Genomic DNA, 23414 nt, shown 5'->3' on the forward strand with positions numbered 1-23414 from the left:
TGAAACCTATAGTAGATTTGTCCTCTGTGGCAAAAAGATGCCATGATAGCTCTGACCAATAGATTTTAAAAAAGAAAAAGAAAACTTTGTTTCAAGAGCCCAATACTGTGATTAGTGTTAATTGAAGTAGTATATTTCATGTACAATAAGGCAAATACTGCTTTAAAAATGCCTCTAGGAAACAGGCACACAAGCGTCTCTTAGAAATCATACACAAAGAAAATTTCTCCTTAGTAGATAAGCTAGTTCCTCTGAGTGGAAATTATGAAAGAGCCCTAATTGGGTTTTAGAAACCTGGGTTAGAATTCTGATTCTGCTATGTGACATTAAGCAATTTACTTCCCTTCTCTGGGCCTCAGTTTCTTTCTCTGTAAAAAGAATATGGTTGGCCTTGATAATCACCTGGAATTCTATGCTTCTGTGGTATCATAAGCCAAAAAATGATTTCAGTTCTGGGCTTGCAGTGGGGAGGGGAAATTATTTACACTAAGGTGAATGATGAATCTAGGCAGAGCTATGTAGAGTTACCATGGGTTTCCCTTCGGGAGAGTAAAAGAAAAAATACTAAGCCTGCTTTGGCCAGCAAGTAGACTATGCTCCTGAAGTGGTATCCTGAGGGCCTGGAGTGGACCACTCCACAAGTAGAGGAGGAACAGACCAGAAAGGAATCTCTGTGGGACCCTCTGATACAGACGAGGCTTACTGTGTGTCCTGAGGCATGTGAGGCATATCCGTATCTTTGACTCTTTGTGACTTTGTCAAATGAGGAGAATACCTTCTTAAAGAACAAAATGAAAGTGAGAGTGTCTCATAGAGAGTTGAGACGTGGTGTGGTGCCAGGCAGAAGAGAGGAAAGAATGCTGGACTGGAATCAAAAGAGACTGAGATTTGCTTGCTCTAGTGCCTTTTTAACTGGGTGATTCTGGACAAGTTATTTAACTTCTCTGAGCCTCAGTTTATTCATCTATAAAAGAGAAATCTTTTATACTACCATTTGCAGTATTGTTGTAAAGAAAGTGCTTTATAGACTTTAAAGATCTGTAGAAATGTGTTAGTAAATAAATTCATAGAATTATCATATGCCAAAGATGAGGGGAGGAAGCAGCTTTCTTACTATCTCCTTTCTCAGTTAGGGTGTCTGCTAGCTGTTTCCACAGAAGCTCCAGGAGATAAATAGTGTTTAATGATGTGATGTATAAAAAGCAGTTTTGGAGTCTTAAAACAAAGAATCTTCCATACTGTCTAGTCCAGCCCATGAGTTTAAATCCCAGCTCTTTACTTCAAATGTGACCTTGGCTTCCCATCCATAAAATTAGGAGTTGTAGACTCCACATAGCAGAATCAGAGTCATGGACCTGAGTTGGAGTTCCATTTCTATTAGCGGTCCATGTTTGAATTGGGCAAGTAAACTCCACTCTCTGGAGCCACTTCCTCCTCAGGAAAGAGAAAAGATTGAACTAGATGTTCACAGAATCACAGATTTTGAGAGTTGGAAGGCATCTCCAAAGTACGTTTATCTAAACCATTCCTGAACAAGTATCCCCTTTACGACATACCCACCAAATACCCAAATAACCTTAGCTTGAAGAACTCCATTGAAAGAGAATCCAATACCTCATGAAGCAGTCTGTTCCTTTTTTTTTTTTTTAACCAACTCCAAATGCTAGAAAGTTTTTGCTTCATATCAGACTTGAATATTCCCTTTGGAACCTCTGTGTGTTGTTCCCTTTTCTCCCTCCAAAACCAAAAGACGTCTAATCCTTCTTCGATGTGACAACTCTTTAAGTATTTAGAGATAATCTGGAGACCAGTATCCACACTTGATATGACATGGTCCAGAAATACTATACCATTCTGATTTTTCTCCCTTTCCTCATTCAAGCTTGTTAATGTCTATCCTGTAATGTGGTATTCAAAACTAAACACCATACTGTCCATGTGATCTGACCAGGGCAAACAGAGTATGAGAGAACTGTTCACTTCTCATTCTGAACTCTCTGCCTTCTTTAATACAGCCAAAGCTGTCATTTGTTTTCCTGGTTGCCTTATGACTTTATTGACTATCTTGAGAACTTTCCATCTAGTTAAAAAATTAAATGTGATTAGTCTAGTATTATGCATCCCTGATGAAACCATGCCAACTCTTTTATGATAGCCACTTTTTTATATATCCAATAGTCATTTCTTTAGTTAAAAAAAAAAATTCTTTTTTCTAGAATTTACCAGGAATCAAGGTTTGGCTCACTGGCACATAGTTGGTAGACTTGATTTTCTTCTCTTTTGTGGAGGACTAGATTCACCCTTCTCCAACATCTTTGAAGAATTAAGACAGTGACTCAGTAGTCACATCTGCCAGCTCTGTTTGTAGCTATAGTTCATCTAGGCCAGGTAAACTCAGCAAGGACACCTTGGTGCTTTCTTACTATCTCCTTCCTCAGTTAGGGTGTCTGCTAGCTGTTTCCACAGAAGCTCCAGGAGATAAATAGTGTTTAATGATGTGATGTATAAAAAGCAGTTTTGGAGTCTTAAAACAAAGAATCTTCCATACTGTCTAGTCCAGCCCATGAGTTTAAATCCCAGCTCTTTACTTCAAATGTGACCTTGGCTTCCCATCCATAAAATTAGGAGATGTAGACTCCAAGGTTTCTTCCACCTCTAGCTCCTGAGATCACTGAGGATCAGACATATAAGGTGACTGGAGTCAGGAAATACCATCACCACCAGCAAGCAGCCCTGGAACCATGAAACTAGGGCAAAGAAGAATGGATAATCAATTGTTCAAATGAGTATGTCTGGATGAGGCTTCCTAGATAAGAGTCAAGCAGGATCAGGAATGTTAGAGAGAAGGGGAGGGCTATATATTCTCTGTCTTTTGTGCTTTATTCTATCTAGCCCTTGTCCCATTCAGTTAGATTTAGCAAACATCTGTTAGATGCTTGTCTTATGCATGATGCATCAAGTGATCACAAGTTACAACCATCCATCACATATGTGCTTTGCCTTAGAATGTTCTAATACCTGTTCTCTCATCTGTTCCTTTGCCCTGAGTGTTCCTCACTCCTGTGTTCATCACTGCCTTTGTCCCCAAGGACAGAGGACAAAAATATTCCCCTAGCTGGGGCAGTTAGATATAGTTCTGGGCCTGGACTCAGGAAGACCTGAGTTCCACTCTGACCTCAGACACTTACTACCTGTGTGATTCTGGGCAAGTCACTTAACCCCTGTTTGCTGCAATTTGCTCATTGTTAAATGGGGATAACATCACCTACTTCCTGGGGCTGTTGTGAGGATCAGATGAGACAATATTTATAAAAGTGCTTAGCACAGTGCCTGGCACGTAATAGGTACTGTATAAATGTTAGCTATTATCTATTTGCTATTATTATTGGCTGGGTCTTTGATTCAGTATCTGACAGAATTGATTAGCCATCAGTAAGAAATTGAGGTGGTATTTCATCTTTGCCTACATCCAGATTTCTTTCCAGCACAACCTTATTTCTTTCCTGTTGGCCCCCTTTCTCATCCCCTTTTTATTTCTTCTTTCTCCTTTTTTCCTTCCTCTTCTCTCCCTCTTGACAAAGCACATTTGGTACAAGTGCCAAAAGCAAAACTGGCCTCCTCACTGTTGGGACTAACCCAGCCCATAAGGAAAATATAGGTTTAAAGGCCAAGGTGTTTTTGATAAAGATACAATATTTTTGCTACTTGTAGTGTGTCCTCCTGTAGGAATATTGCAGACATATATGCCCCATGTCCAAGGGTGTATAAAGCCCAAAGAGGAGATTACTAAAACACGCACACAGCAGCAGCTGCTGCCTGTATGCCTGCCTGGGAAAGGCCATGGAGGTGAAAGATACTGAGCTGATATTTTGGGGTTGACTTTGAGGGCTCTGAGCCCCCACACTGCCTCAGCCAAGGGAAGAGCAGCATAGGGAGAAGCTTTGTACATTTAAATGTGCCTTTATACGAGAGGTGTTGTAAAAATCTCTGGGATTCAGAGTACTTGTCCTAAGGGTTTCCTAGGTTCTAGCCCTGGCTCTACCATTATGCACAGACCCACTGTGTGGCACCAAGCAAATCCCTTCCCCACAATGGGTCTCAGTTTCCTCAGTTATCCTTCTGTAAAATAAGGATAATAGCCCTCGCCTTGCAGGATACAACAGGGCTATTTGTAAGGACAAAATAAGACAGTACAAAAAAGCTGTGAAAATTTTAAATTCCTATTTTTTAAAAGCAAGGAAATTTTGACTCTGTTGTGTCTGATTCTTCATCTAGTTTTGCCACTTGGTAGCAGTGTGGCTTTGGGTAAATCATTGAATGTTCCCGGAACTAAGTAGTTCAGCGTATTCAGTATTCAATTTCAAAACAGGGACACCTGGGTTTGAGTCCTGCCTGTAACACTTAATGGCTCTGAATTTGGTTGGGCAAATCATTTAACCTCTATGGCCTTCAGATTTTTTATTCATCCTATCTGTCTATCTCCACTAGAGCCCTTGGACACACACAGTAAATATTTGTTAACTCAGTGAATGTGGTATACCCCAGTCTAGTTGAACAGTCTGTACATATAGACTAACCATTGTATCCTTGTAGACAGAATAGATGATAGTTATAGTTAGGTGAATTTAGAACTAGTTTAATGACTGAAAAATAGAAACCTTAGCGATCTGTCTCTGATGGAGTATCTCAGGAGTTTGTTCTGGGACCTCTGTGTAACATCTTTTTCAGTGGTTTAGATAAATGCATGCCTGATAATAATAAAAATGGTGGTGATGATAAAAAGCAGCATCTGTACAGTAGTAATGTCTGGAAAGAGCTTTACAAATGTTGTTTTATTTAATCCTTAAAACAACCCTGGGCGGTAGGTACTGTTTTTATCCCCATTTTACAGATGAAGAAACAGACAAGACAAAGGTTAAATGATTTGCTGGTAAATGTCTTAAGGCCATATTTGAACTCAGGTCTTCCTGACTCCAAGTCCAGCATGCTACGGACTGTCATCTGGCTGCCTCTAAAAGCCAGGAGATAGAGATAACACATTGCATAACAGGACCAGGATCCTAAAGCATCTTCACAGGCTAGAACACTGTACTGAATCTAATAAACGTCAGTCAGTAAATATTTAAATCCTACTGTGTGCCCAGAACTGAACTCAGCACTGGGGAGGCAAAGAAAGACAAAAGACAACATGAAAACAGCTTTGTACAAACAGGATCTATACAGGATAAATTTGAGATAATGAAGGGAAGGGATTAGCATTAAGGGGCATGAGGGCAGATTTCTGGTAGAAGGTTGGATTTGAGTGAGACTTGAAGCTAGAAGGCAGAGATTGAGGAAGGAGAATATTCCAGCCATGGGGGCAACTAGAGAAAATTTATGGAGTTGGAACATTAAGGAGGCCGACGTCACTGGACCTCAGAGTGTATGGGGGAGTAATATGTAAGTAAAAAGACTGGAAAGGGGTCAAGTCATCCAAAGGACTTTAAAAACTGAACAGGATTTTCTCTTTGATCCTGGAGGTAATAGGGAGCCACTGGAATTTATTGAATGGGGGAGGGGGAGTGTGACATGGTCAAACCTACACTTTAGGAAGCTCACTTTGACAGTTGAGATGGAAAGGAGGATTGAGTGGGGAAGAAACTGAGGCAGGGAGATCAACCTACGGACTATTAGCATAGTTCAGAGACTGGCCCAGGGTGATGGCAGTATCAGAAGAGGAAAGGGAGGGTATGCTACCATTATTACAGAGGTAGTAAGGAGATGTGAACTGGGGTGGGGGTAGGTTAAGAGAAAGGAAGGAGTTGAGGGTGAACCTCGGTCGGTGCCCTGGGTGAATGGGAGAGTGGTGTTTACTGTCAGCAGTGACAGGGAATTTCAGAAAGGAGGTGGCTTGGGAGACAAGGTAGTGTTTTCAGTGAAATTTAATTGTGATAAATTTTAGATACTTCACTTTGTTTCAAAAATTAAATATACCAAGTAGAGGTTTGGAGGAGGTGTGGCTAGGCAAAGTCTGTGTGAATATGACCATAAGGAGTTACCAGGTTTGTTGTATGGAAGAACTTCTGCTCCACCCCCAGGGGCAGCGCTGCAAACCGCATGTGGAAGTGACATAGAGAAGTTTTAACTTTAGATAAGGACAAACCAGTCAGCTGAGCTGCCTCTGACGGATACTTTGGGGGACAAGGAGTTCCCCTTCAATGGAGATCTCTAAGGAAATACTGAATGGCCATTTGTCAGAATTAGAGATGTTTCCTTTCAAAGTACCTTCCATCTTTGAAATTCCGTGTTTCTAAAGCTCTGGAAAAAATTAAGTCTTGAGCTGGAACTTAAACTATGGAGAAGATTGGGGGCAGGGAACAGATGAAGCAGACATTCTGGTGAGGAGATAAGGGATGTGACCTGAGCAGAAGGCAGGGACTTGCATATTTAAGGACTCAGGCGGGAGCTTGGGCCTACCCAGAAGAAAAGGGAATTTAGAGACACGAGGTGAGATGCAGAGAAAAAACAGTATTTCTCATTTCTGGAGCTCTTTGAGGTTTTACAGAGTACATTCTTCACAACTATCCTGTATTGGGAGTCTGCCAAGGATTATTATCATCATTTCACTACAGAAGAAACAGTGACACAGAAGTAAATTTCCTTGGTCACAGAATAGTTACTATAAGTGACAAAGATCAAAACCCAGGTCCCTCTGGGACCAATCCAGCATTCTTTTCAGTATACCACATTGCCCAACTGGGTGAGAGTCTTGAATGCCAGGTTAAAATTTTATTTCTCTATACTCCTTGGCTCCAGCTACACCTCCTCCTTCCATAGGGGCTGGTGAATTGTTTCCATTCCCTTCCCATCCCTGGTTTCCACAGGGAATGGAAATGCCAAGTAGGGGAAAGGTGAGCCAGGCACAGCTATGTTTAGATTTCATAAATAAAGCTCAGAGCCCTTCCTGAGAACTTGGTTCCTTGTTTACTTTGTTTTCATACTCTGACTCCTTAGTCAGCATTTGTAGAACTTCAGAAACAACACTGAGAGAAAGAGAAAACCATGCAAGTCACATGAGGAGGTGAGAGAGGAAACTGGGGAATAAGGCAAAGGCCAGTCCAGGGCAGCTAAAGTCAGTCAGTAACCATGGGCCCAGTGCCAGGGAGAGAAGCAGGGCAAAGGCTCTGTCAGATGGGGCAGATGTGCTGCCCATTCATAGGGGAAGGGGGAGGGAGTGACGAAGTTTGGAGCTAGGAAATCAGTTTTCTTGTCACTGCCCTTGGCCCTCAGTTCTCCTTTCTGGGCCATCAGTCTGTGGTTCCCAGGAGAATAGGGCCAGGGTAGTTTAAAAAACTAAGGTCATCAATGTAGAAATTTGGTTTTCTTGTTTCTAACAAGGGTTTGTTTTGCTTTCACACTTTTCTTACCCACCCCACCCCCACTGAGAAAGCAAGGATCTTAAAATAAAATTTAATTTTAAAAAATGAATTTAAATACTCAAGTTGCATTGTACTGAAAACTGAATTTGGAGTTACAGGTTCTGTTCTTAATTCTGCCACCATTTTCTGTGTGGCCTTAAGTAAAAGCTATTCTCCTCTCTAGGCCTCAGTTTCCTTGTCTAATTAAACTCAGTGACCTCTTCTAAGCTCTAAATCCTGTTGATAATACTGTGTCAAAGCTGAGTGGAACCTTAGAACACAGAATAGTAGCACCTTTTAGTCCAACCCTTTTATTTTGCAGGTGAAAAGATTGAGGCACAGACAGAATAGACTTTCTCTAAACTCACATAGAGAGTCAGGGATGGAGCTGAGAGTAGAACTAAGGACTTTATGTACTTCCTCCTCGTAGAAGAGGTTTTTGCCTAAGCACTAATCTTTTGCCCTGACCTTGACTTTTTGTTTTTCTGTAAAATAATTGGGAGCTCTCAGATGGAAAGCAAGGTCAGGACCAGGGAGGAAAAAATGCAAAAACAATTTCTTTATTGTCTGAGCTACATAAACATTTCCGCGGAGAGCCAATCACACCATTCCCTTGGGAGAAAGCAGATCTCTCGCTGGTGACCCTGCCAAATAATAATACTGTAAAAGTAATTATCTCTCATAAAGTTTTACAAGGTTAGAGAAGTAACAAGTGGCAGAGCCAGGATGGTGCAGTGCCCCTGGGGCCTGGAGTCAGACACTCACTAGCTGTGTGACCTTGGGCAAGTCACTTTACCTTTGTTTGCTTCCATTTCCTCCTAAAACCAGGATAACAATAGCCTCCTGGTGTTAATGTGAGAATCAAATGAGATAAAGTTTGTTAAGTGCTTTTAGTATTATTATTATTCCCAAATACAATGCCCTGTCCCAAGAGAGACTCTGGTGCCATAGGAAAAATAGCATGGATCCCATGCATCTGTAGTGGTAGCTTATGTTTATTAGCACTTTAAAGCTTACCCAGGTTTTTCTTCCGACCCTGTCCAATAGGAACAAAAAGATTATTGTCCACATTTTTAAAAAGAGGAAACTGAAGTACAGAGGCAGCTAGCTGTGTCCAAGGTCAGCCGTCTAGGTCTGCAGCAAAGGCAGGAAGCCTCGGGCTTTGTAGCTGTGGTTGGCTGATTTGGGCTAACTCTCCTCACAGGCTCAAAAGCAGTTCCCATTCCCCTAGTTTTTTAATCCCTTTCAGAGCAGTAGAAACTCAGTCCCTGTCTGTTGTGTTGTCTCTGTTGTCCCTTGGGGTCTCAGTGCTATGCCCAGCAGCCCCTGAACTGGCGGGGAGTGGGAGTGTTGCTGCCTTGCCCAGACTTGGGAGGGCTAGAAGAACCTGCAGTGTTCCTTTACCTCCATGGCAGCCCTTCGTCCACTAAGCTATGGGAAATACTAGATGTATATAATAGGGTCTCATGGCCAAGTGGTACCTTAGAACATGGAATATGGAGCCTCAGACCTAGGAGGGATTTTAGAGGAAAGAATATCAAAGGTGTAAGGGACTTTAGAAATTATCTAGTCCCACCTCTTATAAACTAAGGACCAAAGAAGGGAAGGGATTTTACTTACTTACTTACTTATTGAAAACCAAGGCTTTAATTAACTCATCCTATGTTCGAGAACAAAAAAATTTAAACAAGTCTGTTCATGATTCCTGCAACCTACCTTCTGTCCTGAGTGCCTGTGCCATAAATATTCCCACACCTTCCCTTTATAACCAAACTCTCTTCTTTCCTTCCAGGGAGGAAGTAAGTCTACAAAGAGCATCCATTACCAAAGGCCTGGCCGGCCCAGAGCAAACCTACCCCCACCAGATCTGCCCAGAAAAGAGGCACAGAGGATTGCCAAGATCTTCTCTGCCCAGTATTCCCAGAAGGAATAGACTGTTCCCAGCCCCTCATCCCCTTCCCTAATGCACCCTAAGCATGACTACAAAGGAGAGGGCAGATGGCCACTCCCAGGAATGAAGCCTACCTCTGGCAACCACTCTGCCACATACCAGGCAAGGAATCTCCAGACCAAGGATCCCAAACATTCCTCATGAGGCTGGTGGGGATGACATTCTGGAATGTATGTACCACAGCAAGAGCAGCTCCTCCTTTTGTGAACAAGAATCAGAGTGGGAAGTCTCCCACAGAACTCGTCTTCATGGAGTGATCACGGCAGTGAGCCCAGTCAGGATGGGACCTCTGCCCCTTAGGTGCTGTACCCCCTCACAGCTTGCAGTCTACTTAGACTTTATTGGAAGGGGTAGGAATGGGATCATTTTGTTAAACATATTTTTTTAACTAGATTGTGTGAACCACGGGGAAAGGGAAAATCACTTTCATGGAATTTTTTTTTATGAAATTGTCTTAAATGAAAAACCATGCTTTTAACTTATTGTCTGGACTCAAAGGAGCCTTAACCTGTCTCAATAAAGCCCTTTGTACTTGTGTGCTGAGCACTTCTATTCCCAGTGATAGATTCTGATTTTTCTTAAGAGAATGTTGAATTTGGGGCCCTTACCACTGAGATCACCTATGCTCCATGTCAAAGCAGTGCCCATGGAATAGAGAGGTTCTTCAAGGAGAAAGAGACCAAGCCAGATGCCAGTGCCACCAGGATTTTGAGTGTTTAAAAACAGTGCTCATTTCTCTAACAATTTACAAAGTGTTTTTATCACAACAACCCTCATGTGAGGTAGGTATCAATGCCTGGATTGTTAACGCCATTTAATGGAGAAGAAAACAAATAGCCTGCTATTGGAGCCAGAATTCAAATTCAAGGCTCCTGATGACAAGGAGTTGGAATATAAAGTTGTAAAGACCTTTCTGTCACACCACACCACCTCCTGCTGCCACCTTTCTACCACATTGGCCTTTCCCAGCCAACCTTAGGGACTTGTTTCTCATGGATACCCTCTTCCTCCTACTTTGTTTAACTGAGACTAAGGTGGGATTTTCTGATGATAACTAAGGGAAACAGACATGGCACAGATAAGAAGGTCTGCCTTAAAGTCAGGAAAACCTAAGTTCAAACCCTCTGACGTAAACTTTTTGATCATGTGTAGCCACTGTATTTCCAGTGGGAAGAGTTACATGTACAACATTTCAGAGTAAGAAGGAACTTGAGCACTCCTCTAGTGTAATCCAAAAATGAATCCCCCCTTTAACACAGTGAACAAGTGGTCATTCTGCCTATCTTGAAGCCCTCTGATGAAAAGGGGTTTCATAGGTTGTGCAGAGATGATAGAGCAACAGTGTCGTAAATGGCTTGTTTGTGCTACATAAATATACCAAAGTGACAGCCATGGATTGTTTGAGATTTTATCCTTGGTCCTTTCTAACCATTAGTTCTGATTGAGGCTGAGCACCACCTTCCTGGCTCTTGGACTGGACAATGTCAAATCTCCCCCCACACACACTTCCTGCTGAACTCAACCCTGTTTGGGCTTTAACTTAGGAGTTGGTTTTAGAAATGCTTGCTCCAGTAAAGGTAATCTCACTGGCATTTCTATTCCCTTCCCCAGCTAGGTGACCTCACCCTAGTAATCATTTCTGCATGTGAAAAGGGTTATTAGCCAAACGTATAATTTAATAAAAATTCTTTTTACTTGGCATAGTAGAAGACCAGTCTTGAAGTCAAAACAGCCTGAATTCAATCCTGCTTTTGGCACAAGGTGTGTGACTGCACAAATCAATTTCTTTGGACCTGGGCAGTTCTAAGACTGAAATTCCATGTGGGTTGGCACCAGCATTTGGCAGAAGGCGTTTCCATAGCTAGAGTTCCCTATAACAATGAAATCATGGATATTGAGTGGATCTCCTTTGGTGTGGACCATGATATGACATGGACAAGAGTAACCCAAGAAGAGATGGTATGAATAGGCTGTAATGTGCCCTCTTAGAAGGAGCATCTGCAGAGAAGACGTGATGGAGTCGTCACAACCAGTTACTCTCCTAGTCCAGGCAGGGGTGGGGAACATGTGACCTCAAGGCCTGATTGCCCCCTTCCCCCCCACCTAATCTTTTGTGGAAATGGGTGAAACCCTTTCCTTGCCTTTTCAGAGTTCATGCTCCATGCCCTTAAAAGAAGATAAGATAGGCGGAGCCAAGGTGGCGGAGTGAAAGCAACGACTCACCTAAGCTCCTGGAAAAACTCCTCTGGATATATCTGGGGGGAGAGTCTGACCAGACTTTGGAGGTGTAGAATCCAGTGGGAGACGGACTTTGACAGATTCGGAGCCCAGGCTGGACTGGAAGGTCCACGGGAGGGATCTGTTCCGCGGGGGTAAGACCCCGGCGCACAGCGCAGCGCGGTCGGCGCGGCAGGGCGGAGGCGACCCGAGGGGCCCGAGAGTGGTGGGCGAGACCAGCGGAGCAGGAGATAAGCCAGGCCGAGCCAACGATATCAGCGCAACAGCCTTTGAAATCTTCAGCCTAAAGACGGGACTTCAGTGGGTCACTACTTGAACATCCAGAAGCTGGGATGCCGGAGTGATCAGTAAGTGCTCTCCCCTCCCCCCCGATGACCGTGAGGGAACCATAAAATTCTTCCCCAGATTGATCCTGGATCAGTGGGAGCAGCAGAAGGGGGCGGGTGGTCTCATAACACCAGAGGCTGGAGAGGTGGCAAAGGGGGATTCTTCCTACCGTGGTGGAGGCTGTCTGGAGGGACAGACGACCCAGGGCAGAGAAAAATTCGCACTGAGACCCAAGCAAGCCTCAGCCCAGGAGACGAGCCCCAGGAGGGGCGGGAACATGCATTAGCCTCTAGGCGTGCCCCAGCCCTCCAGGGGAAAAGGGAAGACAATAGGGAAGCTGGGATCACCATCCCCCGGACCTTGCCTTTGCCTCAGGCCAGCTGAGGAGATATCCTGAGACCAGACCACACCTCCCACACACCTATCAAGCTAAACCCAGGGTTGATCTGGGAAACAACAACAACAACAACAACAACAACAAAAAAAGCCTGCTTTTAGCCTAGACAAACATCAACTCAACTTGAAGATCTGTACCTTCTGACTGAAAGAACCAAAAGCTACAACACTCAGCCAACATCATGAATCGGAAAAAGCAGACGAAAAGTGAAAAAACCATAGAATCTTTCTATGGGGATAAGGACCAAAACACAAACACCAAAGAGGTCAGAGCTGAGACTGTACTTCCATCTGAAACCTCAGATGGGACTATGAATTTCTCGCAAGCACAACTAGATTACCTGGAACGTCTGAAGAAGGATATAAAAGAAAAACTGGCCAATGATTTTAAAACCATAAAAAAAGAATTCACTGATGAGAACATCAATCTGAAAAAGAAAATTGAAGAAATGGAAAAGGAAGTTCAAAAATTAACTGGAGAGAATAATTCCCTAAAAGGAAGAGTTAATCAAACGGAAAAGGAAACTCAAAACCTAATAGGGAAAATTGATCAGATGGAAAAGGAAACCCAAAACCTAACTGGGAAAATTGGTCGAATGGAAAAAGAAGTACAAAAATTAAATGGAGAAAATAGCTCCTTAAAGGGAAAAATTGGCCAGATGGAAAAGGAGATGCGAAAGCTAACTGAAGAAAACAATACGATCAAGATTAGAATTGGGCAAGTAGAAACTAATGACTCAATGAGGCAACAAGAATCAGTCAAACAAAATCTAAAGAATGAAAAGATAGAAGAAAATCTAAAATATTTAATTGGAAAAACAACTGACCTGGAAAATAGATCCAGGAGAGAAAATCTAAGAATTATTGGCCTGCCAGAAACCCATGATGAAGAAAAGAGTCTGGACAATATCTTCCAGGAAATCATCAAGGAAAACTGCCCAGAAGTACTAGACTCAGAGGGCAAAATAGTCATCGAAAGAATCCACCGTTCCCCACCGGAAAGGGATCCCAAACTCAAAACCCCAAGAAATATAGTTGCCAAATTCCAGAGCTATCAAGTGAAGGAGAAAATACTACAAGCAGCCAGAAAGAAACAATTTAAATATCAAGGTCACACAGTCAGGATCACACAGGACCTTGCAGCTTCTACATTAAAAGATCGAAAGAATTGGAACCCAATATTCCGTAAGGCAAAGGAGTTGGGACTCCAACCGAGGATCAACTACCCAGCAAAGTTCAGCATAACATTTCAGGCAAGGAGAAAGTCATTCAACAAAATAAGGGATTTCCAGAGCTTCCTGACCAAAACACCAGAACTCAATAGACAATTTGATCTTCAAATGCAGGTCTCCAGAGAATCATAAAAAGGTAAACAGAGGGGAAAAAACAAAAACTTGCAACTCAATTAGGGCAATCTGTTTACCTCCCTTTAAGGGAAGATGATACCTGTTAATCTTGAGAACTGTGCAGCTATTATGATAAAAGGGATATATGTAGAGGGAACGGGCATAAAGTAAATGATGTCATGGCAAAAATATGATTTAAGTATGAGAAGGGAATGTAATAGGAGGTGTGGAAAGGGGGAAGCAGAAAATGGCAAATTATATCACAGGAAGAAGTACAAAACCATAGTAGAGGGAAGGAGGGGAGGGAGATGAGCATTGTTTGAGAGGTACTCTCATCTGATTTGTTCAAAGGAGGGAACAATAACCTTAAGCAGATAATCCTAACTAGCTCTATAGGTAGTAGGAGGGGAAGGGGGAAGAAAGGGGAGGGTGGCTAAAAGGGAGGAAAGAAGCAATAAGAGTAAAGGGGACTAAAAGGGAGGGGGGCTAAAAGAAGGAGGGGAAGGCTGCAGGAGGAGGGGGAGAAAAGTGAATACTATTGAGGAGGGGAAGGGAGACGGGAGAGTTAAAAGCACAAATGGTGGGAAAGAGGGTGGAGGGAAATACACAGATTGTAATCATAACTGTGAATGTGAATGGGATGAACTCTCCCATAAAACGGAGACGGATAGCAGAATGGATTAAAAGCCATAATCCAACAATATGCTGCTTACAAGAAACACATTTGAAACGGGGGGATACACATAGGATAAAGGTCAAAGGATGGAGCAGAATATATTGTGCTTCAGCTCATGTAAGAAAGGCAGGAGTAGCAATCCTAATCTCAGACAAAGCAAAAGCAGAAATAGATCTAATCAAAAGGGATAAGGATGGAAACTATATCCTACTAAAAGGCACCATAGACAATGAAGCAATATCATTACTAAACATGTATGCTCCAAGTGGTATAGCATCCAGATTCTTAGAGGAGAGGTTGGGGGAGTTGAAGGAAGAAATTGATAGCAAAACTATACTAGTGGGGGACCTCAACCTCCCCCTCTCTGAACTAGATAAATCCAACCTTAAAATAAACAAGAAAGAGGTTAAGGAGGTAAATAAAACTCTGGATAAGGTAGATATGATAGATCTTTGGAGAAAATTAAATGGGAATAGAAAGGAATATACCTTTTTCTCAGCGGTACATGGAACATTTACAAAAATTGACCATGTACTAGGACATAAAAATCTCACAATCCAGTGCAGAAAGGTAGAGATAATCAATGCATCCTTTTCAGATCATAATGCATTAAAAATTACATGTAATAAAAGGCCATGGAAAGAGAAACCAAAAATCAATTGGAAACTAAATAATCTAATTCTAAAGAAGGATTGGGTTAAAGAAGAAATCATAGAAACAATCAACAACTTCATTCAAGAGAATGACAATAGTGAGACAACGTACCAAAACTTATGGGACACTGCAAAAGCAGTTATTAGGGGAAGTTTTATATCTCTGAATGCTTACATAAATAAAATAGAGAAAGAGGAGATCAATGACTTAGGCTTGCAGTTGAAAAAGCTAGAAAAAGAACAAATTGAAAATCCCCAAGTAAATACCAAATTAGAAATACTGAAAACCAAAGGAGAGATTAATAAAATTGAAATAAAGAAAACTATTGAATTAATAAATAAAACCAATAGTTGGTTTTATGAAAAAACTAATAAAATTGATAAACCTTTGGTTAATCTGATCAAAAAAAAGAAAGAAGAAAACCAAATTACTAACATTAAAAATGAAAGGGGTGAACTCACCTCCAATGAGGAGGAAATTAAAACAATAATTAGAAACTACTTTGCCCAACTTTATGCCCACAAATTCGATAATCTAAACGAGATGGATGAATATTTTAAAAAATACAAATTGCCCAGATTAACAGAAGAGGAAGTTGAATACTTAAACAACCCCATCTCAGAAAAAGAAATTGAACAAGCCATCAATGAACTCCCTAGGAAAAAATCTCCAGGGCCAGATGGATTCACAAGTGAATTCTATCAAACATTTAAAGAACAGTTAATTCCAATACTACATACACTATTCTTGAAAATTGGGGAAGAAGGAGTCCTCCCAAATTCTTTCTATGATACAAATATGGTTTTGATACCCAAACCAGGAAGAGACAAAACAGAGAAAGAAAATTATAGACCAATTTCCCTAATGAATATAGATGCAAAAATTTTAAATAAGATTTTAGCAAAACGAATACAGCATCTTATCACGAGATTAATACATTATGATCAGGTAGGATTCATACCAGGACTACAGGGCTGGTTCAATATTAGGAAAACTATTAGCATTATCGACCACATCAACAACAAAGCTAACAAATACCACATGATTATCTCAATAGATGCAGAAAAAGCTTTTGACAAAATACAACATCCATTCCTACTAAAAACATTGGAGAACGTAGGAATAAAGGGAACTTTCCATAAAATAATAAGCAGTATCTATCTAAAACCTTCAGCAAGCATTATATGCAATGGGGATAAGCTAGATGCATTCCCAATAAGATCAGGGGTGAAACAAGGTTGTCCATTATCACCACTATTATTCAATATGGTACTAGAAATGTTAGCTGTAGCAATTAGACAAGATAAAGATATTCAAGGAATTAGAATAGCCAAAGAAGAAACTAAGTTATCACTCTTTGCAGATGATATGATGATTTACCTAGAGAATCCCAGAGATTCAAGTAAAAAATTACTTGAATTAATAAACAACTTTGGCAAAGTTGCAGGGTACAAAATAAACCCACACAAATCCTCTGCATTCCTATATATTAGCAACAAAGTTCAACAGCAAGAGATAGAAAGAGAAATCCCATTTAAAGTTAGGGTAGACAGTATAAAATACTTAGGAGTCTACCTGCCAAAACAAACCCAGGGACTATATGAACACAATTACAAGACACTTTTTGCACAAATAAACTCAGATTTAAGTAAGTGGAAAAACATTAGTTGCTCATGGGTAGGCCGTGCTAATATAATAAAAATGACAATTCTACCCAAATTAATATACTTATTTAGTGCCATACCAATTAAACTATCAGACAATTACTTTCTAGAGCTGGATAAAATAATATCAAAATTCATTTGGAAAAACAAAAGGTCCAGAATATCAAAGGGACTAATGAAAAGAAATGCTTGGGAAGGTGGCCTAGCGCTACCAGACCTTAAACTGTACTATAAAGCAGCAATTATCAAAACCACTTGGTATTGGCTAAGAAACAGAGAGGTAGACAAGTGGAATAGACTTGGCACTCAAGATGCAGTAGGCAAGGAATATAGCAACCTTCTGTTTGATAAACCCAAGGACCCCAGCTTCTGGGATAAGAACTCATTGTTTGACAAAAATTGCTGGGAAAACTGGATAACAGTGTGGCGGAAATTAGGCATAGACCCATACCTGACACCGTACACAAGAATAAAGTCCAAATGGGTACATGATTTAGGTATAAAGATTGATACCATGAATAAACTGGAGAAGCAAGGAATAGTGTATTTATCAGATCTATGGAGAAGGGAAGAATTCTTTACTAAAGGAGAGATAGAATGCATTATGAAATGCAAAATGGATAACTTTGATTACATTAAACTGAGAAGTTTTTGCACAACCAAACCCATGCAACCAAAATTCGGAGGGATGTAGTAAATTGGGAAAGAATTTTTACAGCTAAGCTCGGGGATAAAGGCCTCATTTCTAGAATATATAGAGAACTGACTCATATGTATAATCATACAAGTCATTCCCCAATTGATAAATGGTCAAAGGATATGAACAGGCAATTTTCAGAGGAAGAAATTAAAGCTATCTATAATCATATGAAAAAATGCTCTAAATCACTATTGGTTAGAGAGATGCAAATCAAAACAACTCTGAGGTACCACATCACACCTATAAGATTGGCAAACATGACAGAACAAGAAAATGATAAATGCTGGAGAGGATGTGGGAGAGTTGGAACACTAATTCATTGTTGGTGGAGCTGTGAGCGCATCCAACCATTCTGGAGAGCAATTTGGAACTATGCCCAAAGGGCTACAAAAATGTGCATACCCTTTGACCCAGCAATATCGCTACTAGGACTATATCCCCAAGAGATCATAAAAATGGGAAAGGGTCCCACATGTACAAAAATATTTATAGCAGCACTCTATGTATTTGCCAAAAACTGGAAGTCAAGGGGATGTCCATCAATTGGGGAATGGCTGAATAAATTATGGTATATGAATGTAATGGAGTACTATTGTGCCATAAGAAATGATGAACAAGAAGACTTCAGAGAGGCCTGGAAGGACTTATATGACCTGATGCTGAGTGAAAGGAGCAGAACCAGGAGAACTTTATGCACAGCAACAACCACAGTGTGTGAGAGTTTTTTCTGGTAGACTTAGATTTTTGTAATAACACAAGAACTTCTGAAAAAAAAAAAAAAATCCCATTGGTGGACCTCAAGGCAAAATGCCTTCCACACTCAGAGAGAGAAATATGGAAGTCACTCACATAATGTAGCAGATCATGTTTGTGTATGTGTATCTGTTTGAGTATCATGTTCTGATTTGTTATACGGATTCTTTCATTTATCTTAGTCTGACTACATAGCATGACTATAGTGAAAATATACTCAATAGGAAAGTATATGTAGAATCTATACAGAATTGTATGCAGTCGTGGGGAGGGAGGGAGGTAGTGGGGGGTGGGTGGGGAGGGATAAAATCGCAATTGTATGGCAATGATTGTTAAACATTAAAAAAATAAAAAAATTAATAAAAAATAAAAATTAAAATTAAAAAATAAATAAATAAATAAATAAATAAAGAAGATAAGATACAGAAAGATCTTAAATTGAAAGGTACCCTAGAGATCATTCTCATTTTACATAACAGGAAATTGAGGCCTCAAGCAAGGAAAGGATTGCCCAGAGGAGGAGCCAAGATGGCAGAGTAGAAAGACACACATATGCTAGCTCCTAACCCACAGCCCATAAAATACCTGTAAAGAAGAACTCCCAGCAAGTTCTGGAGCAGCAGAAGCCACAGAACAACAGAGGGGAGGAGATTTCTGTTCCAGAGAGACCTGAAAAACCTACACCAAAGGTCTGTGGCACACTGGACCCAGAGCAGAGCCCAGCCCTGCCTTGGTCACGCAGCACCGAGGGGAGCAGATCCAAGCAGGTTTCAGGGGCAGAATCTCCAGCAGCAGCGAAGGTCCCTCCACGCAAAGGTGCCAAAGGTCAGTGAGAGGGTCTTTTCAGCTCGCCGAGAGGGGTGTGGGGTGTCCCCATGACTCAGACCCCCTCGGGAGGCACCAGTGGAGGCAGCAGTGGACAAGGGCTCCCAAAGCAGGCAGTGGCCTGCGTGCATTATTGAAAGTCTCCTCATAAACCCCCTGAGGGAACTAAGCCCCTCCCATGGTGGCCCTGCCCCCTCCCCCCCAGCACCTGAACTTAATCTCATACTGAATAGCAGCCCCACCCCCGCTGAAAGCCCTGAGGCTGGGAGGCAGCATTTGAATCTCAGCCCCCAAGCTCTAGCTAGGCAGATCTGGAGGCAAGGTGGGTGTGGAGAGGAAACTCAGAAGTCAAGTAACTGTCTGGGAAAATGCCCAGAAAAGGGGGAAAAAAAATAAAACCATAGAAGGTTACTTTCTTGGGGAACATCCCTTCGGATGAGGAAGAACAAGGCATACTGTCAGAGGAAGTCAAAGGCCCTCCCTCGAAAGGGGACTTAAACTTGGCTCAGGAAATAGAAGACCTTACAAAACAAGTTAGCAGCTTACTAAAGGAGAACCAAAAAAACGCTGAGGAAAATAGCAGCTTTAAAAAGAGGCTAACTCAACTGGAAAAAGGTCCAAAAAGTCAATGAGGAGAAGGAGGTTTTAAAAAAGAATTGCCCAAAGTGAGAGCACATGCTAGAGGTGAGATTAGAACTCCCACACTTCCTAACTAAATCCAGGCATGGCTGTTTGCATTGCACCTAACAATGTTAGGTAATCCATGTTAAATTCCAAATAAGGGACATGCTCTGGAGGGCTATAAGAGCTCAGAGGATGGAAGAGAGATCACTAGGCTCACTAGTTAGAGAAAACTTCCTAGACAGGGCACTGGGTCTAGGAACTGAAAAAACTGGGGAGAAAAGGTCGAACATGGCTTTTATAAAAGAAAGCATAGCCAAAGCTTCAATGTTAATGCTGCTAAAGGTCACATCTGTGTGAATCCTCCCTCTACCAATGCAGATTCCAGCCCCTATACCTGATTTCACAATTACATCAATTGCTGTGGCTAGAAGAATCCCTCCAGTGGCCAGTGCACTGCTAAGGAGCGTGTCTGCAGCTGGGTTGGCACTCGGACAACAGTCTGTTGCAAGACCCATATTTGAAGTTTTTCCAGCCTAAGACCTGCCAAAGCTTGTGTTCTACTGGCATGAGCTTTAAGGGGTGAATAGCTGGTTAAGAAGATGGTGTCTGAGCATGAGATTAAGGTTTCTCAGCCATAGCTTAAGATACTGAAACAGATCAGTAGAATGATGAACATATAACTTACCTATATTTTAGCAAAGTTTTTAACAGTCTCTCACTCTATTCTGATAGAAAAAGTGAGTAAACATTAGCTAGACGATAGAACTGTGATGTGAATTTGTCTGCACCCAAAGAGCAACTTGAAAGGAGGGTTTTAATAGTCTCTCGGATCTGTGCTTGGCTTTGTGCCAACAGTGACTCTCAGATAAAAGCATGACTGACCAATTCGTTGAATTTTCTGATGTCCCGGTGCAGATGGGATTAGCTAACACATTGGATGACAGAGTCCAGAACCAAAAAGATTTTGATGGACTAGAACACTGGGTCAAATTTACCAAGATAGAATATAATAAGGAACCATAATACATTCTAAGTATATATGTGGCCTTTAATATTAAAGATCATACTATTAAAAAATAAGAAAAACATCACATACCTCTCACAACTATAGGTAAGAGATACGTTCTTAACCAAACGAGAGATGAGTCAATTACAGAAAGATGAAAAGGTAACTGACTACTTGAAACTGAAAAACTTCTGCACAGACAAGGTTAATGCATTTAGGATAATGAGCGCAATGGTTAAACAAGAAAACTACTTTTTCTGACAAGGGATTGGTATCCAATGTTGGGGGGAGAGGGAGAGAGAAATGGCCATTCCTGAATAGAAAAGTGGTCAACTGATATGAACAAACATCTCAAAAGAACTGCAAAGTATTAAGTTACATGAACAAATTTTCCAAATAACTAATAATAAGAGAAATGCAAATCAAAGTAACTGAAGTTTCAGTTCACATCACATACATAACAAAAATGTCAACAGTCAGTGTTGGAAGAATTATAGGAAGATAGGCACACCAATATATTGTTGGTGAAACTGAAATGGTACAACCATTTTGAAAAGCAATTCAGAGTTGTTAAATTACTAAAATTCCCATACCCTTTGAACTAGAGACTCCATCACATTTTTACGCCAAGGAAGCCACCAATAAGAGAAAAGTCTATCCTCCAAAATATTTATAGCAGCACCTTTTCTGATAGCCAAGAATTGGAAACAAAGTAGATGCCTGTTAAGTGGGGAATGGCTAAAGAAATTGTAGTATATGGGTGTAATGCAGTATTGCTGTGCTGTAAGAAATTGTGTGTGATGAATACAGAGAAGCATGGAAAGATTTGCGTGAACTGATACAGAGTGAAGTAAGCAAACCAAGAAAATAATATATGCTAACTACAATAATGTAAATTGAAAGAATGATGCACCAAGAAATTAAAAGTCAGTATAATAAAATTTTAAAGATCATATGGAATAACTCAGGGAAGGGACAGATGATGCATTGATGGGATACTATGCTGATGTAAGAAATAAAAATCAATAAAAAATTATATTTTTTAAAAGATGCAAAATGTCAGGGATAAAAAAAAAATCAGCTTCACAGGTATAAGATGGCAAAGGTATGGCTAAAAGTTCATCTGAAAAAGACCTGTGCTGTGAGCTTTTAGTGGATTGGAAACTTACTTTGATCTTACTTTATGATTGATTGATTACAATGGAGCAAAAACTAATGCAGTCTTAATTTACTGGACTGGGAATACAGCCACTCTAAATTCTGCCATCAGACCTTACATGAAATACAATATCAAGTGTCACCTGGTTTATAAAGAACCAGTGATAAACTAAAACACTTTAAGAAGAGGCTCACCAGGAGAGGAAAGAGCCCCATGTGGCTTTGAGATTATACCATAGGACAATCACTTTAAACTACTGGGGATCTTATCTTTGAAAATAGGCTTGCAGGGACACAGTAACTATGAAAGAAGGATTACACTTGTTCTGCTTACCCCTACCAATTCTTCTCCCCTCAGCCCCAAACCCAAGCTCCATGGGCTGCCTCCAGCCAATACCTGCCACTTGCCTAGACTCAGCCTGACTGACCACACTTGTCCTCCATATCATTCTATTCAAACCTAGAAGGTCCTCTAGACTGTGATCTCCATGAGGACAGGTGTATCTCCTCCAAAATATATAGCACTATGCTTTCTGCACACTGCACAATATCAGGCTAGAAGGAACTAGTGAGGACAGTAACCTGCACCTGAAACATAAACGCCATCTACAGCATCCTTGGCAAATGGCAGTCCCACCTATCCTTGAAGGCCTCCAGCCATAAGCAGCTCACTACCTGCCAAAGCAGGAGGATGGGAGAACCTAGGGAGTAGGGGGAAGGGATTATTTGTACGAAAACCTCCCGCTCCTCCAGTAAGCTCTTTGAGAACAGAGGTTTGTTTTTCATCCCTGCGTTCATAGCACTAAGAACAAAACGCTGAACACAGCAGGTACTTAATAAATGTTTGTTAAATTAACTGAACAAAAAAGTGAATTTTCTGTCCTCGCAGCCAAGAAATTGATTTCCCCCAATTGAACCCCCATGACCCTGGTCCCCAGAAAATAATGACAGGCCCAAATTCTATTACTCTTTAGTTTATAAAACATATTTCCCATCACAGCCCCTGTGAAGGAAATAGTGCAAGTATTATTCTCCCCAATTTACAAATAAAAAAAACTTTCAGAGAAAAGTGACTTACGCAGAGTCACACAGCTACTAAATTTCAGATGTGAATCCAGGTATCCCAAGTACAGGCCCCATGTTCTTTCCATGAATCAGCATGGCCCCTGCCTCCTCTTCCCTCCTGTTCCCTCCCCTCTCCCTGCCCCACTCCCATTCAGATACATTCTTCCCCCATCCCCACCCCAGCCCCTTGTGACAAGAAGCCAGTGTCAGCAGGTGCCAGGCAGTGCAGGAGGCTGTGCTCTGAAATCCCCTGACCATACCCACTTCTTCCTCCTCACTGCCTGTCATCAGATGATTGGGCCGGTCACCTGGCTCTTGGAGGATAAGGTTGCCAGAGCCTATAAATATAGGCCCCAGCCCACCCACAGGCCCCCAGCAACGGACAGATGGCCAAGAGCACGGAGCAGGGCACTGCTGCTGTTGCCCCAGGAAACAATCCCCATCCACCCAGACTGCTCACAGGTAAGGACCACCTAGGGGTAATTAATTTTTCTCTGGCAGAGGCTTGGGCTAAGGCCCATAGTCTGGAGACTCCTAGAATTGGGAAGGTCCTTAAACATTGAATCTGATAGTTTCATTTGAAAAGGAGACTCAGAGAGGAAACGTGACCTGCCCAAAGTCACATATGGAGAGA

At 41.4% G+C, this 23414-nt stretch overlaps 1 protein-coding gene across 5 annotated transcripts in view; it reads left to right on the forward strand.

Moving 5' to 3' along the window:
* The window catches only part of C2CD3 (C2 domain containing 3 centriole elongation regulator), a 168964-nt gene extending 159064 nt beyond the window's left edge, over window positions 1–9900 (forward strand). For all 5 annotated transcript variants that reach the window (XM_072610867.1, XM_072610868.1, XM_072610871.1 and 2 more), the window contains one exon: window positions 9190–9900. In XM_072610867.1, coding sequence (XP_072466968.1) covers window positions 9190–9330 — 141 coding nt within the window. In that variant the 3' untranslated portion in view covers window positions 9331–9900. The remainder of the gene's footprint in view (window positions 1–9189) is intronic.
* The last annotated feature ends 13514 nt before the right edge of the window (window positions 9901–23414 follow it).

Source organism: Notamacropus eugenii, chromosome 5 (genome assembly GCF_028372415.1).
Source record: "Notamacropus eugenii isolate mMacEug1 chromosome 5, mMacEug1.pri_v2, whole genome shotgun sequence".
NCBI classification, from domain to species: Eukaryota; Metazoa; Chordata; class Mammalia; order Diprotodontia; family Macropodidae; genus Notamacropus; species Notamacropus eugenii.